The sequence below is a fragment of the Mesoplodon densirostris genome, chromosome 9 (genome assembly GCF_025265405.1).
Source record: "Mesoplodon densirostris isolate mMesDen1 chromosome 9, mMesDen1 primary haplotype, whole genome shotgun sequence".
NCBI lineage: Eukaryota > Metazoa > Chordata > Mammalia > Artiodactyla > Ziphiidae > Mesoplodon > Mesoplodon densirostris.
The window spans coordinates 14,384,406-14,406,068 of NC_082669.1; the positions used below are offsets into that span (position 1 = coordinate 14,384,406).

The 21,663-nt window shown below is 39.8% G+C and overlaps 1 protein-coding gene across 1 annotated transcript in view; it reads right to left on the reverse strand.

Annotated features, from left to right (window-relative positions):
- Positions 1-20,777, reverse strand: part of RSBN1L (round spermatid basic protein 1 like) — a 63,900-nt gene extending 43,123 nt beyond the window's left edge. Inside the window, exon 1 of the mRNA XM_060107488.1 lies at positions 20,087-20,777. Within this exon, the coding sequence (XP_059963471.1) occupies positions 20,087-20,651 (565 nt within the window). The 5' untranslated portion in view covers positions 20,652-20,777. The remainder of the gene's footprint in view (positions 1-20,086) is intronic.
- Between the last annotated feature and the right edge of the window lie 886 nt (positions 20,778-21,663).

Consider the following 21,663-nt stretch of genomic DNA (forward strand, 5'->3'; position numbering starts at 1 on the left):
GTTGGGAGCACAGAGTCTTAGCCACTGGACCACCAGGGAAGTCCCCAGATTTTTTTTTTTTTTTTAAATAGAAGTGTCATAAAAAATCCACACTGGCAGTTCTTAAGAAATGTTGGTAGAATTTCATGCTAAAGCTTTCAGCTGCAATACATTCGTGTATCAGAAACCTCAAATAGGCTTCATGTGATCACAGTTTTACTTGCTTTGTTATATGTGCCATAATTCACGCTGCAATAATGAAGTCCATGAAACTGATGGGTCCAGCAACAACACGGATATCCTCCTCTATTATCCTTCCCCACACGGGAATAAGTATAACTGGAAATAGATCTGAGAACAAGCAGGAAGCAGAAGAATACGAGAAATGATACAGAATTTAAGTGGGGAGGCAGAATGGAAAGTAAATTACAAAAATAAGCACATCAACGGAAAGAAGAAGATGAAGGATACAACAAAAAGAGAAAGGACTGCACATACAGTGGATGGGCAAGGAAGACACTTACCACACCTCCTCCCCCAACAAAGTTCATCAAGACCACCAAGTCCAGTGTTTTCTCAGCCCTTTTTCCTCAGTCCTTACTGCAACAGACATTACTGACCTCCAACTCAAAATTCTCCCTAAGCTGCAGTGAAACTGCACTATCCTACATGACTACTCAATGACTCACAATTTATCATCCCAAACCTGCACATTCCCCTAGGGTATACCCTAGGCATGCTTCCTCTCTTCTGTTTCCTCTAAGAATGCAATCCTATGATTTAAACTATAACTTTAGGCAAATGAATCCCCAAACTAATCTCTCAACCCAACCCTTCTACCAAGTTCCACGCCTTCATCTCCATAAGAAATATTTAACACCAAAATCATCATCTTTATCATATAACTAAAGTTCAATCTCTCCTTTTAATTCTCTCTTTATGTTAATGTCACAACATCCTAACATTCAAATTCAAAAAATTCTCAAAAACCTTTATAATACTTCCTTCTTCCACTTCCCCGTAACATTAAGTCACCTGCTCAGTTCAGTCTATTTTTCCATTAAAATATGTCTATCTTCCTTTCGCTTTCCATAGCTACCACCACCATTTCAAAAGGTAATGACCTTTTGAAAAAAAGTGATCTTCCTACCTAGAGTTTCTCTCCTCCCCACCAGTCCACTAAGCATAGAGTGACCAAATATTCCTTGAAAGTATAGTTTATTATGGCACTCTCTTCTGCTTTAAACAAACAAACCCTACCAAAAAAAAAGAAAATTCCCATAGTATGCCATTCAAGAATCTTAGTCAAGACTCACCTTATCTTTTAATAATTTCTTCTACTACTCATCCACATGTATACATACTCAAAATTCCAGAATGTTTGATTCATTATTATTCAAATGTCTTACTCCAGTATTTTTGCTAATACCATTGAGCTGGAATGTCTTGCCCATCCCAACTCTGCCTACCCAAATCCTACACATCCTGAAAGATCTAGGTAAAATTCAGTTTCTTTCATTAAGCACTTACAATTTGAATTCTGATTGTGTAGCTGCTCCATCTGCCCTACTGGATTATAAACTCTTTTGTAGTTATCATATGTTACTCATCTTTGTTATCTTCTACAGAACCTAGAAGAGTGTTTTGCATATAAATGATGTTCAATATGAATGCAGTTTCCAGGGGGAAAAGAAGAAAATAGTTCAAGTAAATAGAAACAAATTGCTAGTGATAAGCATCTAAAGTTCCAGCAGTCACAGAAGACAAAAAAAAGGTCAATATGCAGAAAAAAGAAACAAGATGAGTAACAATACAGAGCCTTGCTTACACTGCAGCTAATTATCTCTCCAATTAAACTATAAATACTCTAAAAGCAAGAAATATAAATAGGGCTCCCCTGGTGGCCCAGTGGTTGGGAGTCTGCCTGCCATTGCAGGGGACACGGGTTCAAGCCCTGGTCCGGGAAGATCCCACATGCCGCAGAGCAACTAAGCCCGCGAGCCACAACTACTGAAGCCAGCGCATCTAGAGCCCGTGCTTGCAACAAGAGAAGCCACCGCAATGAGAAGCCCCCACTCGACGCAACTAAAGAAAGCCCGTGTGCAGCAACGAAGACCCAACGCAGCCATAAATTAATTAATTAATTAATTTTAAAAATGCTCCTTTCAAAAAAAAAAAAGAAATATAAATAGCTTTCCTCCTTGCATTCCCCCCACAGTGCCAAGTGTACAGCAGGCAGTAAATGCTTGTTGAATCCACATAGAAAGAAAGAAGTACAGGGCAAATTAGAGAAATCATGATGTAATATAAGAAAGTACATAAATTGTTTTATAAAACTCTAGAAATAAGCAGGGTATAGTGGAGATACAACAAGATAAGAATAAGATAGTGTTGGAGTGGGGCAGTTGTCAGAAAAGTTTCCACAGAATTTGTTTTTTCATAGGAACAACTTAGAAATCTCACCTACTATCCTCATTTTACAGAGGAAGAAGTTGGGTCTCAGTGCACTTAAAATATTTTCCCAGGAACGGACGCTAAATGGCAGAACCAAGACAACTCCTAATCAGGTCCCCTTGTTTCTAGTTAAAAACTCTTATACCACACATTAGGAAAGAAAACCAGTAACTATAAAGAGAATTACTTACCACGAATGTTTTTTGATATTTAAAAATAAGAGGCAGTTTCTAACTTATAACCTGCACATATAAAAGCACTACTTCTGGCTCTTCTGCATCAAGTCTTGCCCAGTAAATAGAGCTGTATGATAGGGGAAGAAATAATGTATAAACAGGCTACAGAAACTTGGAAGGAAAGGAAGAAAACTTTTCCTTCCTATTTAAGGGATGGCTGAGATCTGACAGGCAGATGGTATTTAAAACACCTGACTCCTCCTCCTCTAGAGTTGTTTACCCATCCACACTGAGGGAAACTGCTGAAATCAGAGTGAATTGTCCTTATGGACATAACAGTAAAAACTGATACACTAAGAACCCCGAGATTTGAAAAACTTATGCAGACCTAGTCGACTAAGAACACAAGGACTTGTGAACTGCTGAAATGAGGGAGTGTTGTGGAGCTTCTGCTGCTTGTGCTTATATAATCAGGGGCAATGACCTCTGAAGACTCCTTTTCTAGTATTCCTTAATTCTATGTTTCTTTTTTTTTTTTTATAACGGGGAAATAGTACAATGACTCATACAGTAACAACATTCTATGTTTTGTACAGCAGTGCAAAAAATGGTTCTGCCTCAAGATATGAAGAGGAAGTTCAAACTGTACAATTCTTATGTCTCCTACTACTCAGGAATAGGCCAAAAAAAGAAAGAAAAAAAAAGGGAATAGGCAGGTTGCTTTGGCTAATACATTAGAGGCCAAAAGAAAAGAAAAGAAAAAAAAAAGGAACAGAATGTTGAAAATGGGACAGTTTAAGACAGCTGGAGATTAAGAAACTTTAAATGGATTGTAATTCAGTAGTCTCCCCTTACCCTGGGAGGATATATTCTAAAACCGGTTGGATGCCTGAAATCACAAATAGTACCGAACCCTATGTATACTATGTTTTTCCTATACAGAGTAACATACGATCAAGTTTAATTTATAAATTAGGCACAGCAAGAGAATATTCAAATTGCCAGCATCACTACTCTTATGCTTTGGGGCCATTATTAGGGAAAATAAGGGTACATGAATATGACAGTAGATCTGATAACTGAGATGGCTGCTAAGTGACTAACAGGTGGGTAGTGCATGCAGTGTGTGGATGTGCTGGGCGAAGGCATGATTCACTACCTAGGAGGGATGGCGCAGGACGGTGCAAGATTTCATCGTGCTACTCAGAACAGCACGCAATTTACAACTTATGAATTGTTTATTTCTGGAATTTTCCATTTAATATTTTCAGATGGTGGTTGACCCCAAGTACCTGAAACCACAGAAACTGAAACCTCGGACAGGTGGTCTACTGTACGGTGGAAATAACTCAGGCTTTGCAGTTAGACATACTAAGTTCAAATTTCAGCTCTACCACCAACTGACCAACTGACCCAAACAAGCTACTGAATTGTGTTGTGCCTTAGCATTCTCATCTGTCAAAGACAACAGCATTGATCTTTTAGATTATCTTTAGAAGAATTACAGGCAACATATGCATTATTTCCAACACATGCCCAGTATATTAAAGGCACCTGAAAAATGTAGCTATTATTATTAAAAACAAATAGAATTTTATAAGCAAAGCCTCTAGTAACATGCATAGAGTGACATAATAGTATAGCAATAGTAGTCCCAAGAACACCAAAAAAGTAACAGGAAAACAAAAATACTTATATACCTACGTGAAAGCCAAGCCAGGCATAACGTGGAAGAGTGGTTTGGGCTCCCTCTCCTGCCATAGCAAAAGATTTCAAGTCAGGTTTTCTTCATTGACCTAGCAGGAAAAGTTTGCCTCTAAAGCAGAAGTATAATTACTTCTTCTTTTTTCAATATATTGTAAAACAAAGATATTAAGTAGTGAGATATTATAATTGGTATCTAGGTTACAGAATTAAACCACTCTAGTCACTGAATCTTACACTATAGTTGTTATATAAAATGTGACACATATTGGGCTTCTCTGGTGGCGCAGTGGTTAAGAATCCGCCTGGCAATGCAGGGGACACGGGTTTGAGCCCTGGTCTGGGAATATCCCACATGCCGCAGAGCAATTGAGCCCGTGTGCCACAACTACTGAGCCTGCGCTCTAGAGCCCGCAAGACACAACTACTGCAGCCCACGTGCCGGAACTACTGAAGCCCACGTGCCTAGAGCCTGTGCTCCACAACAAGAGAAGCCACCGCAATGAGAAGCCCGAGCACCACAACGAAGAGTAGCTCCCGCTCACCACAACTAGAGAAAGCCTGCATGCAGCAACGAAGACCCAACACAGCCGAAAATAATAAATAAATTTTAAAAATAAATTTATTTTTTTTAAACAAATGCATTATAAAAGACCCTTCACTATCCAGCCCCAATTTCCCTTTAAAAAAAAAAAAGTGACACATAAAACCTGGGACATTCTAGACCTCAAGTCAACATTATGCAATTATTTAGTTAAAATTATACTCTATAATGCAAACAGTAAATCATATAGTTCTTTCCGGTTAATGTAATAACATAAGTGGGAACAAATGCTCTTTTTATACACTCCTAATTATATTTTTTCATACAACCAATTAAGGTTCTAAATTTTTAAAAGTTATGTATTTAGCTAATACCACTAAATAACTCTCCTATAGGTGCTTTATCTATTTCAGTTCAATGTAGAATATGCTCTTAATAAAATTTTACAAAACAAATATACCTATTAAGGCCCTAATAAGTATACAGGGAGGAACTGTTTCAAGCTTCCAAAGCTAGGTTAGAAGAAGCCTTGCTATTTCCACCCAGGTCTCTTGGTCTCCTTCTGCCATGTAAGAAATCCTACTATCCTGATGAGGAGATCATGTAAAAAGGCACTGAGATGACAGAAGAGAGAGGGGACCAGCTCAGCATCTCATCATCCCTGACAGGCAACATGCACATGAGTAAAGTCATCATGGACTCACCAGACAAGACTAGCCACCAAATGAACACCACTGAGTAACCCCAGTCAGCCCCGAATGAAGCAAAATTATCTAGCCAATTCTGCTGAATTCCTGACCCAGAACATCATTAGATACAATAAAATGGTTGTTGTTTTAAGCCTCCAAGTTTTAGGTTAGTTTGTGACACAGCAATACCTAATGCAGCCTTCACAAAATCTTCTTATGCTCAAAGAAGTTGGGCTAAGTTATGTATGTACAAGACACGCAATGACTTCAGAGAAATGTTAAAACAGAGTATCTTATAAAAACAACTGATATTTTAAAATCTAAGATGAAGGGCTAGAATAAAGATGTTTAGCAATATATAATGTCAAAGCTATAAAGAGAATCAAACATCTATAAATTACTTCCTGCCTCAGTATCTGTGACACTGCATAGCTCAGTTTGCCTATAGAGTTCCCATGAATGTTACACTTCATATAATGCTCTACCTAGAACTTCTTTAACTCTTTATTGAAATCCTACCACACTGTCTTTCAAAGTTTCTCTCAAAACACCCTCTCCTTCTTCCTGCATCCCTTCTCCCTTTCTTAACATCCACCTGTGCCCACTCCCACTAGCTACCACCGCTACTTTCCATTTGCCTTGTGGTATTTAACTTACTGTACTAAATATTATAACTACTTTTTCTAGTACCCTGCTAGATTGTTTAAGTTACTTGAAGGCATGGACTGCAAATTACTGATTTAGTCATTTTTGTTAACACCTACCACAGCATCTAAGTACTAAAAAGGTTTAAGTTGAATAATTATACACTCTGCTACTAGGTATCTCAGATTTTAAAGACAAACACAATGCTTGATGTACCACAAACAAATCACTTCCTGAACATTACAAAGTAATCTTACTGTAATTCAATCTGTTCCTGATTATAATTGATAACCTTTCACTGTTATAAAATTATATACCCAATTATCAAGTACGTGTAGAAAAACCAAAAGCTTTCTTATATACCAGTAATAATCTTGAAAAAAAACTCCCCAAAATAAAACAAAATACAAGAAAACTCATAATATGTGTTAAATATCAATCAATTTTACAGAGATATAAAAGAATAGGTAAAGATATACATGTAGCTTTTAAGTACAAAGATAATTCTGTAACCATTACAGTTTGCCCCTAATTCAATCAATATATTTAATAAAAATCTCTATGGGATGGGGGGAGGGGGTACTTTACCAAATAACTCTTAATTAAAAAGGAAAAATAAGAGTAAAGAAACCTTGATCCAAAACTCACATACAAAAATTTTCCGAATGCATCACAGACCTAAATGTAAAACCTAAAGCTATAGAGTATCTAAAAGAAAACATAAGAGAAAACCTGTATGACCTTGGGTTAGGCAAAGCTCTCTTAATTCAGACACAAAAAGCACAAACCATAAAAGAAATAAACTATAAAGTGGACCTAATCAAAATTAAAATTTTCTGCTGTGAAAAAGTGTAAGGACAATATTAAGAGAAAGAAAAGCCAAGGAATTGGAGAATACATTTGCAAAAATACGTATCTCATATGGAATTTGTTCACAGTGTAGAGAACTTTCACAATTTCCTAATAATAAGAAAACACCCAATAACAGACAATTTGAACAGACACTGCACAAAAGAGAGATAGGGATGGAAAATAAGCACATGAAAAGATGTTCAACATCGCTAATCATTAGGAATTGCAAATTAAAACCACAATGAAATACTACTACATGTCCACTAGGATGGCTAAAATTTAGTAAACTGACAATATCAAAGGGCTAGTGGGAATGAAGAATGGTACAGTCACTTTAGAAAAGTTTGACAGTTTCTTATGAAGTTAAACATGCACTTAACCATACAACCCAGCAATTCTACTTCTAGGTATTTACTGAAGAGAAATGAAAACATATACCTATCCCAAGATTTGTATGTAAATGTTTGTAGCAGGCTTTTTTAAATAATTATCAAAAACTAGAAGCAATCCAAATGTCCATCAACTGGCAAACGAAAAAACAAAGTGTGGTGTCTCCATACAATGAACTACTACTAGAAATAGAAAAGAATGAACTGATTAATTTAACAACTCAAAAGCAACATGCTAAGTGAAAGAAGCCAAACATAAAAAAAGTTAGATAGTTCAACTTAAAAGACATTCTGAAAAAGGCAAAACCATTGGGACATAAAACAGATCACCCCCAGAGTGGAAGTAGTGGGAGAGCACTAAGTGGCAAGAGGGAACTTTTTTTTAAATTTTATTGAACTACAGTTGATTTACAACACTGTGTTAATTTCTGTACAGCAAAGGGACCCAGTTACATATATTCTTTCTCGTATCTTTTCCCATTATGGTTTATCACAGAATATTGAATATACTTCCCTGTGCTATACAGTAGGACCTTGTTTATCCATCCGATATATAATAGCTTGCATCTGCTAATCCCAAACTCCCAGTCTTCCCTCCCCCATCCCCCCTTCCCCTTGGCAACCACAAGTCTGTTCTCTACGTCTGTGAGTCTGTTTCTATTTTGTTATGTTCATTTGTGTCGCATTTTAGATTCCACATATAAGTGATATCATATGGTATTTTTTTTCTCTTTCTGATTTACTTTGATTACTATGATAATCTCTAGGTCCATCCATGTTGCTGCAAATGGCATTATTTCATTCTTTTTTAATGGCTGAGTAATATTCCACTGTATATATACACATCTTCTTTATCCAGCCATCTGTTGATGGGACATTTAGGTTGTTTCCAAGCCTTAGCTACTGCAAACAGTGCTTCTATGAACATAGGAGTGCATGTGATGTGTCTTTTCAAATTATAGTCTTGTCTAGGTATATGCCTAGGAGTATATGGCAACTCTATTTTTCGTTTTTTTAAGGAACCTCCATACTGTTTTCCATAGTGGCTGCACCAATTTACATGGGTGGCTGCACCCAATTAAACCAACATTGCAGGAGGGGTTCCCTTCTCTCCTCACCCTCTCCAGCATTTATTATTTGTACTTTTTAAAATTAATTAATTAATTTGTTTGTTTGTTTTTGGCTGCGTTCGGTCTTCGTTGCTGGGTGCACACTTTCTCTAGTTGCAGCGAGCGGGGGCTACGCTTCGTTGCAGTGTGCGGGCTTCTCATTGCAGTGGCTTCTCTTATTGCGGAGCATGGGCTCTAGGCATGCAGGCTTCAGTAGTTGTGGCTTGCAGGCTCTAGAGCGCAGGCTCAGTAGTTGTGGTGCACAGGCTTAGTTGCTCCGCGACATGTGGGATCTTCCCGGACCAGGGCTCAAACCCGTGGCCCTGCACTGGCAGGCGGATTTTTAAGCACTGTGCCACCAGGGAAGTCCCTATTTGTAGACTTTTTAATGATGGCCATTCTGACCAGTGTGAGGTGGTACCTCATTGTAGTTTTGATTTGCATTTCAAAGAGGGAACTTTTTGATTTTTAGTAGTACGTAATAAAAGCTGGCATTCTATATCTGTGTGGAAAGGAAAAACTATTCAGTAAATGGTATTAAAAACTAATTACTGGGCCTCCCTGGTGGCGCAGTGGTTGAGAGTCCGCCTGCCGATGCAGGGGATACGGGTTCGTGCCCCAATCTGGGAGGATCCCATATGCCGCGGAGCGGCTGGGCCCGTGGGCCATGGCCGCTGGGCCTGCGCATCCGGAGCCTGTGCTCCGCAACGGGAGAGGCCACAACAGTGAGAGGCCCGCATACCGCAAAAAGAAAAAAAAAAAAAAAAAAAAAACTAATTACTGGAACAAAATTAATTATGATTCCTACCTAATTTTATGTCTAAATAAATTCCAAACAGAGCAAAGGTTTTCATTTATAATTGCATTACAGATTTTGTAAACAAGCTCAGATTAAAAATATAAAATATCCTGTTTGTACAATGTGTAGTCAGTTTAATTTTTTGAGGTTAGAATATATAAAACAGCAATTGTGGTAATTCAAGATTAGTCAAACATTCAATTATTATTATCCACACAGTTCATTTTCTTTCTAGTTATCATGCCATTAATACCTGCCTCTTGTGCTCACCTAACAATCTGCCCATTGTTTGTGAGCAGCTGGTCAACTTCTCATCCCATTATCACCTTCTGCTGTTTGCACATTTGAAATAACCTGCCAAGATTTTCCTGAACAACAATCAGACATCTCTTCTGAGGAGGCAAATACAGCCGTAACGTAGTGTAAGTTATTCACTTCTCAAAGTTATCAAGTACCCAAAAGTTGAAGGCCTGACCTGAAACAAGATAATCACAGCCCCAGATTCCAGAGAGCTTACAGTCTGGTGAAGAAGACAACTAAACATGTGATTAAAATGAAGTGAAGAAAATGAAAAGACAACCCTCAGAATGGGAGAAAATATTTGCAAACAAAGCAATCAACAAGGGATTAATCTCCAAAACACACAGACGGCTCATGCAGCTCAATATCACAAACAACCCAATCAAAAAATGGGCAGAGGATCTAAAGAGACATTTCTCCAAAGACGACATACAGATGGTTAAAAAGCACATGAAAAGATGCTCAACATCACTAATTATTAGAGAAATGCAACTCAAAACTACAATGAGGTATCACCTCACACCGGTCAGAATGGCCATCATTCAAAAGTCTACAAATAATAAATGCTGGAGAGGGTATGGAGAAAAGGGAACCCTCCTACACTGTCAGTGGGAATGTAAACTGATACAGCCACTATGGAGAATATGGAGGTTCCTTAAAAAACTAAAAATAGAACTACCATATGATCCAGCAATCCCACTCCTAGGCATATATCTGGAGAAAACCATAATTCGAAAAGATACATGCACCCCATTGTTCAGTGCAGTGCTATTTACAGTAGCCAGGACATGGAAGCAACCCAAATGTCCATTAACAGAGGAATGGATAAAGAAGATGTGGTATATATATAAAATGGAATATTATTCAGCCATGAAAAAGAATGAAATAATGCCATTTGCAGCAATACGGATGGACCTAGAGATTATCATACTGAGTGAAGGAAGTCAGAGAAAGACAGATATCATATGATATTGCTTATATGTGGAATCTAAAAAAAAGGCTATAGGACTTCCCTGGTGGCACAGTGGTTGAGAGTCTGCCTGCCGATGTGGGGGACGCGGGTTCATGCCCCAGTCCGGGAGGATCCCACATGCCGCAGAGCGGCTGGGCCCGTGAGCCATGGCTGCTGGGCCTGCGCGTCCGGAGCCTGTGCTCCGCAGCGGGAGAGGCCGCAGCAGTGAGAGGCCCATGTACCACCAAAAAAATAAATAAAATTTAAAAAAAATTTTTTTAATTTTTTTAAGGCTATAAATGAACATCTACAAAACAGAAACAGAGTTACAGATGTAGAAAATAAACTTAAGGTTACCAGGGGTTAAGTGGGGGGGATAAATTGGAAGATTGGGACTGACATATACACATAAGTATATATAAAATAGATAACTAATGAGGACCTACTGTATAGTACAGGGAACTCTACTCAATAGTCTGTAATGGCCTATATGGGAAAAAATCTAAAAAAGAGTGGATATATATATAATAGATTTGCTTTGCTGTACACCTGAAACTAACACAACATTGTAAATCAACTGTACCCCAATAAAAAATTTTTTTTAAAAATGAAGTGAAAAAAGTCAGGACATGGCAAAGTGATACGGGAAGAGACAGCAAGGGGACCTAATCTAGTCCAGGGAGTAGCAAAGGCCTCCCTTTCAAGTTCAGTCCTGAAAGATGAGTAAGTTCAGTAGAGTAGAAGTGTGGAACTAGAGATGGAAGGATAACGGATGGAGAAAGTTCTAGGCAGCAAGGAGCACTGAGGAGAAGTTGAAGAGCTGAACGAGGATATGATCATCCAGAACCTTAGGGGACATTTTAAGGAATTTGAACATCATCTCATAAACAGAAAAGTGACATCAAATAGGCATTTGGATCTCTAGTTATCACTTAGGCTGTAGAATGAAAAATGAAATGAAAGATCATAGAAGTGAGGTAGAGAGCCCAATAAGGAAGCAGTTATACAATAATTGAGGTTAGAGATAATTAGGCTAGAGATAATTAGCTTTCAACGAATACTAAGAGAAAGGAAGGCGTAAAAGTAGATAGATGTGAAAGACAGTGGCTAAAAGCAAAAAGATCTGGCTACAGGTGTGATAAAGTTAAAGTGGAGAATTCAGTTTTCAAACCTGAGCGCTGAGATAAGGAGCATACGTGGAAAGACAAATTTGGGTAAGGAAGACAAAGAGTTGTGAACATATGACTCTTACGGTTCTATGGACCACCTAATAGTGGTCATGTCAAGGAGGCAACTGCATACACAGATCTAAACCTCTGGACTAAGCTAAGATTTGCGGAGTGCTAACAACAGACGTAAGAAAACTAACAGGGTCATTAGCAAAGCCAGAGAGACTCCTACTGTAAAAGGGCCCCAAACTAAACCAAATGCTAAAATAGCTGCAGCAGAGATGAGGAAAATGGCAGGGGACGCTAAAAGGGGAAGGACAAATGGAATGTAAATTGTTAAATTATCGGGCTTCCCTGGTGGCGCAGTGGTTGAGAGTCCGCCTGCCGATGCAGGGGACACGGGTTCGTGCCCCGGTCCGGGAAGATCCCACATGCCGGGGAGCGGCTGGGCCCGTGAGCCATGGCCGCTGAGCCTGCGCGTCTGGAGCCTGTGCTCCGCGGCAGGAGAGGCCACGGCAGTGAGAGGCCCGCGTACCTCAAAAAAAAAAAAAAAAAAAATTGTTAAACTGTTGAGTGGAGTGAAGGTTAAGGGACCATGCCTAATCTTGGGGTTTTTAGAGACCTTTTCAAGACTGTGAACAGCTGGTTACCTAAGAATTAATGATCTGAGATGATTTGCTCCTCACAGAAAAAGCCCTCCACAGAAGCACACATGTTAACTGAACAGAATCTCCTACATACAGAGCAACATTTTTAAACCTCACCCTTGGACTCACTAATTTGACATGCATCTGATAACAGAACTTTAATAAGGTACTTGCCTGCATCTCAAACTCACATCCATCTTTTTGAAACAGTTCTCTTACAGGCATACCCACATTTTTTCAAAAAATGCTTATTCTCTCCATCTGAAAGCACAAAATAACATGTAAATTCTCCTTTCTTGCTATATATTTGAAAACCATGATGCCCTATCATATAATCCCTCTTAAAATCTTCCTTTTCATGTCCAGGAGTACCAATCATTTCACCACTAAAATGACTTCATTTCACTCCTACAGTAGTCTCTAATACCTAACTCTACAATTTTCTCAGCCAATCTCTCCTATACAATGCTACTAAAGTAATATTCCTAAAATACCAGTTTGAATATATTATCATCCTACTAAAAAACTGTGCCTTGCTATTGCCCACAGAATGAAGTCTGAACTCCTTATCCAGACAAATAGAAAGCAGATTATGGCAGACTTTCAACTGCCAAGCAGTCTTATCTCGCAACTCTGTACAAAATCATCAATCCCAGCCAAATGGTTCTTCTCACAGACCACTGAACGTGCCAGACACACTCCTGTCTCTACAATCTTGCTCACACCATCCCTCCTGCCTAACAAGCCTGACTCCATCATCTCCATTTACATAAGTCCTAATTTTCCATCAAAGCCCAGTTCATTTACTTGGCAAACTATCTCACAATGCAAGGTACAATTCTGGATGAAGGAGATTTAAAAATATTAACGTGGTTTGCACAGCAGTTTAGAGAGAGAGCTCTGAGGTCAAACTATCTAAAGATCTGAAACCTAGATTTACTACTTATTTCATATCCTTCAGCAAGTCACTTAAATTATTCTGAGCTTCCATAAAGCACTTTCAAAAGTCTACTATCTAACTAAACTTTAAAGAAGTTGTGAAAATTAAATAAAAATCTATATAAAGTGCTGAGTATATAGTTCTATAAGTGTTAACCCTTGTTCTTATTTTTGTTGTTTCTGTCCTCAAGAAGCTTATATTCTAGCACAAATTGCACCTAGTACTCACTGCATCAGCTTGTGGCTTGACAGAATTTACTAATTCTGACCTTTTCATTATCCTCAAAGGAGAAAACCAAAATTATACTGTTCTAGTTTCTTCTGTATTAATTAAAATTTTTTCATGATAAAAAGTTAAATATTTTAAATCTACAATTCAAAAAAATGTACAAAGTTTAATGTACCTTCAGAAATAAAAATGTTTAAGGTGATAAAAAAATTAGTTTAGTTGGTAAGAGTGTACATTATTAATTCTCCTTAATCACACACACACAAAGATTTTATACAAGCCACAATTATTTCAGCAGAACTCTTTTTACTGTAACACTCTAACTGAAAAAGTATCATTATTTTTTCAATATCCTATTTTAAGTAGTTTATCCGTAATTTAAAACTTTAATTCATTTGAGGATGGTGAAAAATTAATGACATTTACTATAATAACTGTAAACCTCTGACATATAAACTTCTCTCAGCAAGTTAGTATGGTTCATACTAATACCAAAAATTCTCAGAAACCAGGATACCAATGGGAAAACTATACAGGTTATACATATCCATGAATTCAGTGAAACTAAACGTGTCCAATGTGTTATACAGGAAAGAATGGTTAGGAACTAATATCCCTACAAATGCCTACCATATACCAGGCTCATGTAATTCTAACAATCATGCTGTGGACACCGATAATAACAGATGAGTATGAGCTGAAAAAGATTAAGTGATTTCACCAGTGTCCCACAAATAGGAACAAATCAAAATAAGGCTAAAATTTAAGATCTCTTCTTGAAAAACACACCACAACAATAGGTAGAAAAAGAACTAGAAACATAAATTCCACCTTTAATGTAACTAGGAGATACTGTAACTGTAACCTGAAATATAATTTATAAAGACAGAACGTCGATGGTGGAATGGTAAATGACCTGGCATAAATGCAAGAAGGTTAAGGTAAGTCCCTATAGAGAGAAATAATGACAAACAACCCTGTTTACTCTGCAGCACCCCAGAAGGGCTTAGAAATGGGAGGTGCTGGGAAAGGCAAGATGACAGAACCGCACTGCTTCGCCCCCCCGCCCCCGCTCCCACCCCCACACTCCTAAGGGAATGAGAGGTGTTCAGCAAAACTGAATCAGAGCGTGGCTCCAGCCTCAGGGGCGACACGCACAGAAGAAGGGAGAAGCGAGTGCTGGTATGAAAACAAGCAGACTAAGTGAAAATTTAGAAACTGGTGAGACTTGCAGTAGCTTTCTTCCTCCACCCAGCACTAGAACTCTGCCATCAATACTCATTACTCCTGCCAATCCTCTCCTCGCTCCGTTATTCCACTTATGCAGACGGACAGAAAAATGAAGGACCATTATCTGAAGAAACTGAAAGCCTTCTTACCCACCACCTAGAGAAGAAAAAATAAAGATAAAAATAAAAACAAGGGAGTTCATCAGTCACTAAGCTATGCTCATGCATGCCCAGTGAGCTTTCAATCAGTTCTGCAACATTCTCTTGAATATGAAGGAACTGCTGAGGATCACACAGATCTGAAGAAAGCCTTCAACAACAAAAAAAGGAGACCAAAACAAACAGAAAAAAGAGGAATCAAAAACAATGCAAGGGGGCCTCCCTGGTGGCGCAGTGGTTGAGAGTCCGCCTGCCGATGCAGGGGACACGGGTTCGTGCCCCGATCCCGGAGGATCCCACATGCCGCGGAGCGGCTGGGCCCGCGAGCCATGGCCGCGGGGCCTGTGTGTCCGGAGCCTGTGCTCCGCAACGGGAGAGGCCACAGCAGTGAGAGGCCCGCGTACAGCAAAAAAAAAAAAAAAAAAAACAATGCAAGGCAGGGAAGAAAATGTCAAAGAAACTGTAATTAATATCCTTGAAGAGATAACAGAAGATGCTGTACCCCTGAAAAAGAAACAAGATGCTATAATACAGAAATAGAGAAGAGCTCATAAAACACTTTTTTAAAAAAGATACCTGAAATTTTAAAATTCAGTGAAAGGATTGAAATCTCCCAGATAGGACAAAAGACAGTTTTTTGGAGATCAAATTTCTCAGCATCAACATTGGAAGCCAAGCAATAAAGGAACACCTCCAAACTTTTCAGGAAAAATGATTTCCAATACAGAAATCTCTCAACAGCCCAACAGTCAAGGGTGAGGGTAAAAATGAAACCCCCCAAAATATCTCATGCACTCTTTCACAGTAATAGTAGAGAAACCAAAAAGAAGGAATAAACTAAAAGGAAGGCATGGGATCCAGGAAAAAAGGGACTCAACAAAAGTGAAAAAAATTCCCAGAATGTCCCAAGATAACAGCTTTGCAGCAGGCCTAAACAGAAAACAATCCAGAATAAAGCAGGAAGGAACAGCTACAGAAGGGATGACTACAGGAATAAGTGGAAGTGGTAAGTTTATGTGACAGATTTGACCATGTGGAAAATTGTACTGAGAAGCATTTTACCGAGCTGCTGGAGGATATAGAAAGACAAAACTAAGCAAATGAGAAAACAAGGCATGAAAAGCAAACGGTTACACGAGCAAACGAAATCATAGGAAACTACTATCTCAGCAGTGACACATATTTGGTTGGAATGATGAAAACTCTCAACATGAATTTAACCCGAAATTGCAGAATTAACAGTATCAGAAAGATGGAAGAAAAGGCTAGTTGGAAAAATCTTTTAACATCTATCCCTTTAAAATCATTGATAATTACGTACCTCAAATTATTCAATTCTAAGGAAAGCCTCTATTTTCATTAAATCCTGTAACTACACTTTCAAGGCAAAAATTTAGTGAAATGCACTGGTTTTGTCTTAGGCTACTTCACAGGGTCATTTTAAGGAAATAAGGTAATAAACGCAAAGCAAAAATGCTAACAAAAATTAGAAGATCTATACAAGTTTTATTGGTTACTGGAATCAGTTAAGGCAGCTTATTATCTAGTAATATGTTTGTTCTATTGTTTGCTATAATTCTTTTTTTTAATATTTATGTATTTATTTATATTTATTTTGGCTATGCCTGGTCTCAGTTGCAGCACACGGGGTCTTCGTTGCAGCATGTGGCATCTTTAGTTGATCTTTACTGCAGCATGCAGGATCTTCTAGTTGCAGCATATGGACTTATTAGTCACAGCATGCATGCGGGACCTAGTTCCTCGACCAGGGATCGAACCTGGGCCCCCTGAACTGGGAACACGGAGTCTTACCCACTGGACCGCCACACAAGTCCCTGTTTGTTGTAATTCTAAATGTTGGACACCTTCAGTACATGTCCGCTTTTACCTTCCACATTTACCAGTTAATAATTTATTCAGTCCTACAGGAAAATGGGCTGCGAACTCTTTAGTAGTTTACCTCTTTATACACCAAAACTTTTATTTCATAGTTTTAAAAATCTAGGACTTCCCCGGTGGCGCACTTGTTGGGAGTCCGCCTGCCAATGTAGGGGACACGGGTTCGAGCCCTGGTCCAGGAGGATCCCACATGCCGTGGAGCAACTGGACCCACGCACCACAGCTGCTGAGCCTGTGCTCTAGAGCCCATGAGCCACAAGGGCTTAAGCCCAGGCGCCTGGAGCTTGTGCTCTGTAACAAGAGAGGCCACCATAATAAGAGGCCTGCGCACAGCAGTGAGGAGTAGCCCCTGCTGGCACAACTGGAGAGAGCCCGTGGGCAACAATGAAGACCCAATGCAGACAAAATTAATAAATAAATTTTAAAAATAAATAATTAAAAAATAAAACTAATTTAAAAAAAATCTAAGATGTTTTGCACTTTTTCTTTTTATAAGAAATAAATTTAACTTTTACTTGATGACTCAGGCTGTCATGCAAGTGGGCTACAGTACTATGATTAGATGGCCTCAGAGGTTTTAGGTCTGGAAGGCATCAGCCCTTATGCTAAATGGACCCAGACTGGTATGCTTTTATAACCTTCCTGTTCATCACTCTTAACTTTCAGATCTACTGTCAATGATCCTTCCTCTATCTGGATTGACCCATCTTTTATTTACTCTGGGGTTAAAAAAAAATCGTCATGCTTCTGACTCAACATTTACTAAATGCCCTGCCTTTCATACACACACTTTCATTTAATCCAAATAACTTCTGTTAGAATGGTAGTCAATGTAAAAATTTAGCAGTTCTGACTAAAGACTTAAAAAAAAACTACTACAAGTAAATACAGGAGTTTAATTGCTTAATGGAGTTTGGGGGCTGCATCTTTTGGATGGTTTGGGGGGTTTTGTTTGTTTTTTGAGAGAAGGATTTATTTTCCTTGCTTTGGTGTCTTTATAACTAATTTCCAGTTCTGATCAAGACTGGTCACTCAATGATCTATGGGATAATTGTGGGAGTCACTGAACTATCCTATGCGCTATCCTATCAACTATCCAACTTAGAGCAATACCAAAAAGAGGTATATACTTAAAACTACAGACACGTGGTCATCCATTCACTAAGACTTTCACAAAAAACGCAGAAAAATGAGAAATGTATTGTAAATTAGGACTTTTATATTTGCAATTATATCTATATTAAATGCATGTATATAATTTTGTTATTTTAATACTTCTGTTGCTTAAAAATTTTCTTAGTTGAATAAAATAGAACCTCAATTCAGTTAAATCTGAACTTCAGAAGGATATGAGTACTTCCCAAATTAAGAGGTAAAGATTTTCACCATTAAATGTATCACCAAGACACTGAAAAGCAATCCTTCTCATTGATTTTTAGTTATTTCTCCATAAAATAGCAGCATTTCCATTAAAAAAAAAAGAAAAAAGAAAGAAAAGAAAATCTTACCATAGTGTTACCATCTAGTCATTACTCAAAAAACCTACATAAATCATGGAATAAAAGCTATCATTGCTTATATTCAGGCTTAATAATGTAAGCTGTAGCCTTCAAAAGGAGAATTCTAAATGTAATTTAAAAGACTAGAAAACTTTCTCTTTAACAGCCATTTCACTTTAAAAGCAATTTATGTGCTCCAGAGAATTGTTAAAGAATGCTTACTTATTTATTTTCAGCCATTCCAATACATCGACAATGTTATACCCATATTCACGTTCTCATTCAAAGAACTCAGAAGTGCAAATACACTGTTTACACATCACAAATAAGACTGATATTGAGCTGCAAATGCTGACTTCCAGGCACTTTTAAATTTTAAATGTAATTATTAAAACAAAATTGCTTTAAAATACTAATCACCTAAAATCTCAGACTAAAAGTAGTATAAATTCCATCCTCAAAACCACTTTCCTAGAAACAACACTCTCCAAAGCTGAGAGATCCTTTACCTTGTGCCAGAGTACCTGATGCCTATGCTTAGATGTCAAAGCTTTGCTACAGGCAAAATATCAAAAAAGTAACGCTGTTGCTACATACTCGTGCACAACATTTTTAAAAACTGCAAAAATATGCCATTCCAATTCAAACATACAGAGAATTTTTCATGATCTAAGCTACCATTAGATCAGCAACGCTAAAACTGCTTGACATTTCATTTTTCCTAAAACCAACAAAAATACTTTCACAATACTGTGTATCAATGTACATTTATAATAAAGATCACTACGTGCTTTAAGCTTTTGATCACATAAAGATCTAATTTTCAACCAGTTTCCACGTTGTACCACTGTCAAAACTGTGTATCAAACATCTAAATAGGTAGGACCATTTATTTTATAGAAATACTTCCTGAAAATTATATGACTAGCCTACTTTTTAAAAGAAAACCGCGCAGTCGTGTCTGAAAAGAACGCTTAAGAATTTGCCTTTCTCTGATGCTAAAACATTTTGCAGCAAGTACTTGGTCTGGCCAAAAAACGTCAATGCTCTTGATTTTATCATTTGCTGCAGGAAAAAAAGAATATGGCTGAAAATTCTGAAGGGTGGTATTTCAAACAGGACCACTCACAACACTTAAGAATACGGAGCGGAGAGGAGGGTGGAGGGAGGGTACCTTATGAAACAGCACACTCCGGGCCCTGCCACTACCTCATTTCCCTAAAAGGGGTGAAAAGCTCAGGCCTCTGGTAGCTTCCAGCTGACGCCAATGCTCTCCACACCCCTTTTTTTGACAGGATTTTCTGGCGCTGGAGCCTGTGTCACAAATACAAATTCCGTGATCACGTCTAAACGGTCTAATAATCAAGCATCCTCTACAGGACCAAACCCTTCGAGATCCCATTCCCTCCCATCTCCCTCCGTAGCGAAACACACCTAGGCGGGTCCTCCACAACGAAGTCTACAAATCCTGCCGCGCATTATCGAAGCAGAAACGATACAGAAAATAGATTTCAGCCATCCCCCTCGGTGCTACCGAAATTACAGGCTCCATTTCCTGTCCCCATGGGGACCGCAAAATCTCCGGCGGAGAACTGGACGCCTCCCGCCCCCTCCAGGCTGGCGAAAGCGGCCCCCGCGCTCCCCCTGCCTGGGCCCCGCAGGCGCGAGCGGGTGGCGAGGACCCGGGGCGCCCTCCCCTCCCCCCACCCGGCGCCGGCACCCACCTCTCGGCACCGGCTTCATCTCCCCGTTCTCCTCGCGGGCTGCCCCGCCGGCCTCGCCCGCCCCTCCGAGGCCGTGCCTCCTCCTTTCCTTCTCTCGCTTCTCCTTGGGTCTGCGCGGCTTGGCGTTGGCGGAGGAGGCGGCGGCCGGCAGCAGGAGATGGTGAGGCTGAGCGTGCAGCAGCGTAGGAGGGACCAGCAGTTTGCGCGGCACCGGCTGGGACGAGGAAGCAGAGGCTGAGGAGGGGACGGCCGTGCCAGCGGAGAAAGAGAAATTGCTCCGAGCAGAGGACGGGGAAGGGGCAGCAGACAGAGCGGCGAAGCTCCAAGACCCAGGGCTGCCATAGCTCTGAGGCGAAGGTGCCGCGGAAGACTGAAGCTGCCTGCTGTTGCCGCCGCTGCCTCCTTCTCCGTTCAGTCTCCGCGGCGTCTTCTTCTCCTCAGTCCGGATCTTCTTGGCGGACAGAGGACCCGGCGGGTCCCGGGAGGGGGGCTGCAGCTTGGAAAACGGTTCTTTCTCCGAGACGGCGGCGGGGGCGCAGTGCACTAGGCTCGGCGGTTCCGCCATTTTGCGCTCCTGTTGTATTTACTCTCCTCCGCTCCCAGGCGCGGGGCAGGGGCGGGCTCTCCTCAGGGGGCAGGGAAGGGGCGGAGCGGCCGGGCCCTCCATTGGGCGAGCCACGCTGAGGGATATCTTAAGAACCAATCAAAAGCGCGAGTCTGGAGCCGAAGTTGTGGGGGGAATCGCCAAGCGTACCAGTTTTGGAGGTCACAGGTCCGCGGGGCGCGGCTAATGGCGGAGCAAGCTGTGAGGGGAGGGTCGTCCAGTTGTCGTCAGCGTGAACGCGGGTTCCCAGTGAGTGTCTGAGAGAACCCCAACTCCAGACCCCAAAGTCCGCCCCGGCCCCGCGCTGGTCTCTGCCTCGTCGACTTTGTCTTATACCACTTTCCCTTCCTTTTTCCCTGGGGGGTCCTTTTGGTCCCTCCCCTGCCTTTTCCCGCTCAGAAAGCCCAATTTCGCAGATTCTCAGCTCCGAGGAGAAAATTTTGCCGGAAATTAAATCCTTCCTTCTGTTAGGCAGTAGTCGATTGATGGGAGGAGCTAAAAGTCACTTGGTGTCCTGACAAGATGTGTTACTCTTTTGCTAAGATCGTCATCTCTAATGCTTTGAGGGAGATAACTTCTGCACACCTAGAACTTTCGGATTACTACCGAGCTTGAAGGTAAGACTCTCCTGGAGAATTTTTTTTTAAGCTCTTGTGATTAGACCGTTAAAGATTTTAATTTTATTATCTTTGTTGTAACTCAGATTCGCTAAGAAAAATTCATTAGCGATATTTATAGATGTTTGAAAAGCAAGGTTTTTTTTAAGTGTATTTTAGCGTTTAGTTAGCAGTCTGAGTGTTCGATGTTTTCTAAGCGCGCGTGCTTTGATTTGTAGCTTAGAAGATAAGGAATTTGAGGAGATGGGTTACAGTAATTGCAACCAAGTGAAGAGTACGATTATAATTTTACTCTAAGGTCTTACATGAGACCAAGAAGTCAAAGGAATAGATGTAAAAATAAAAGTAGTCAAATG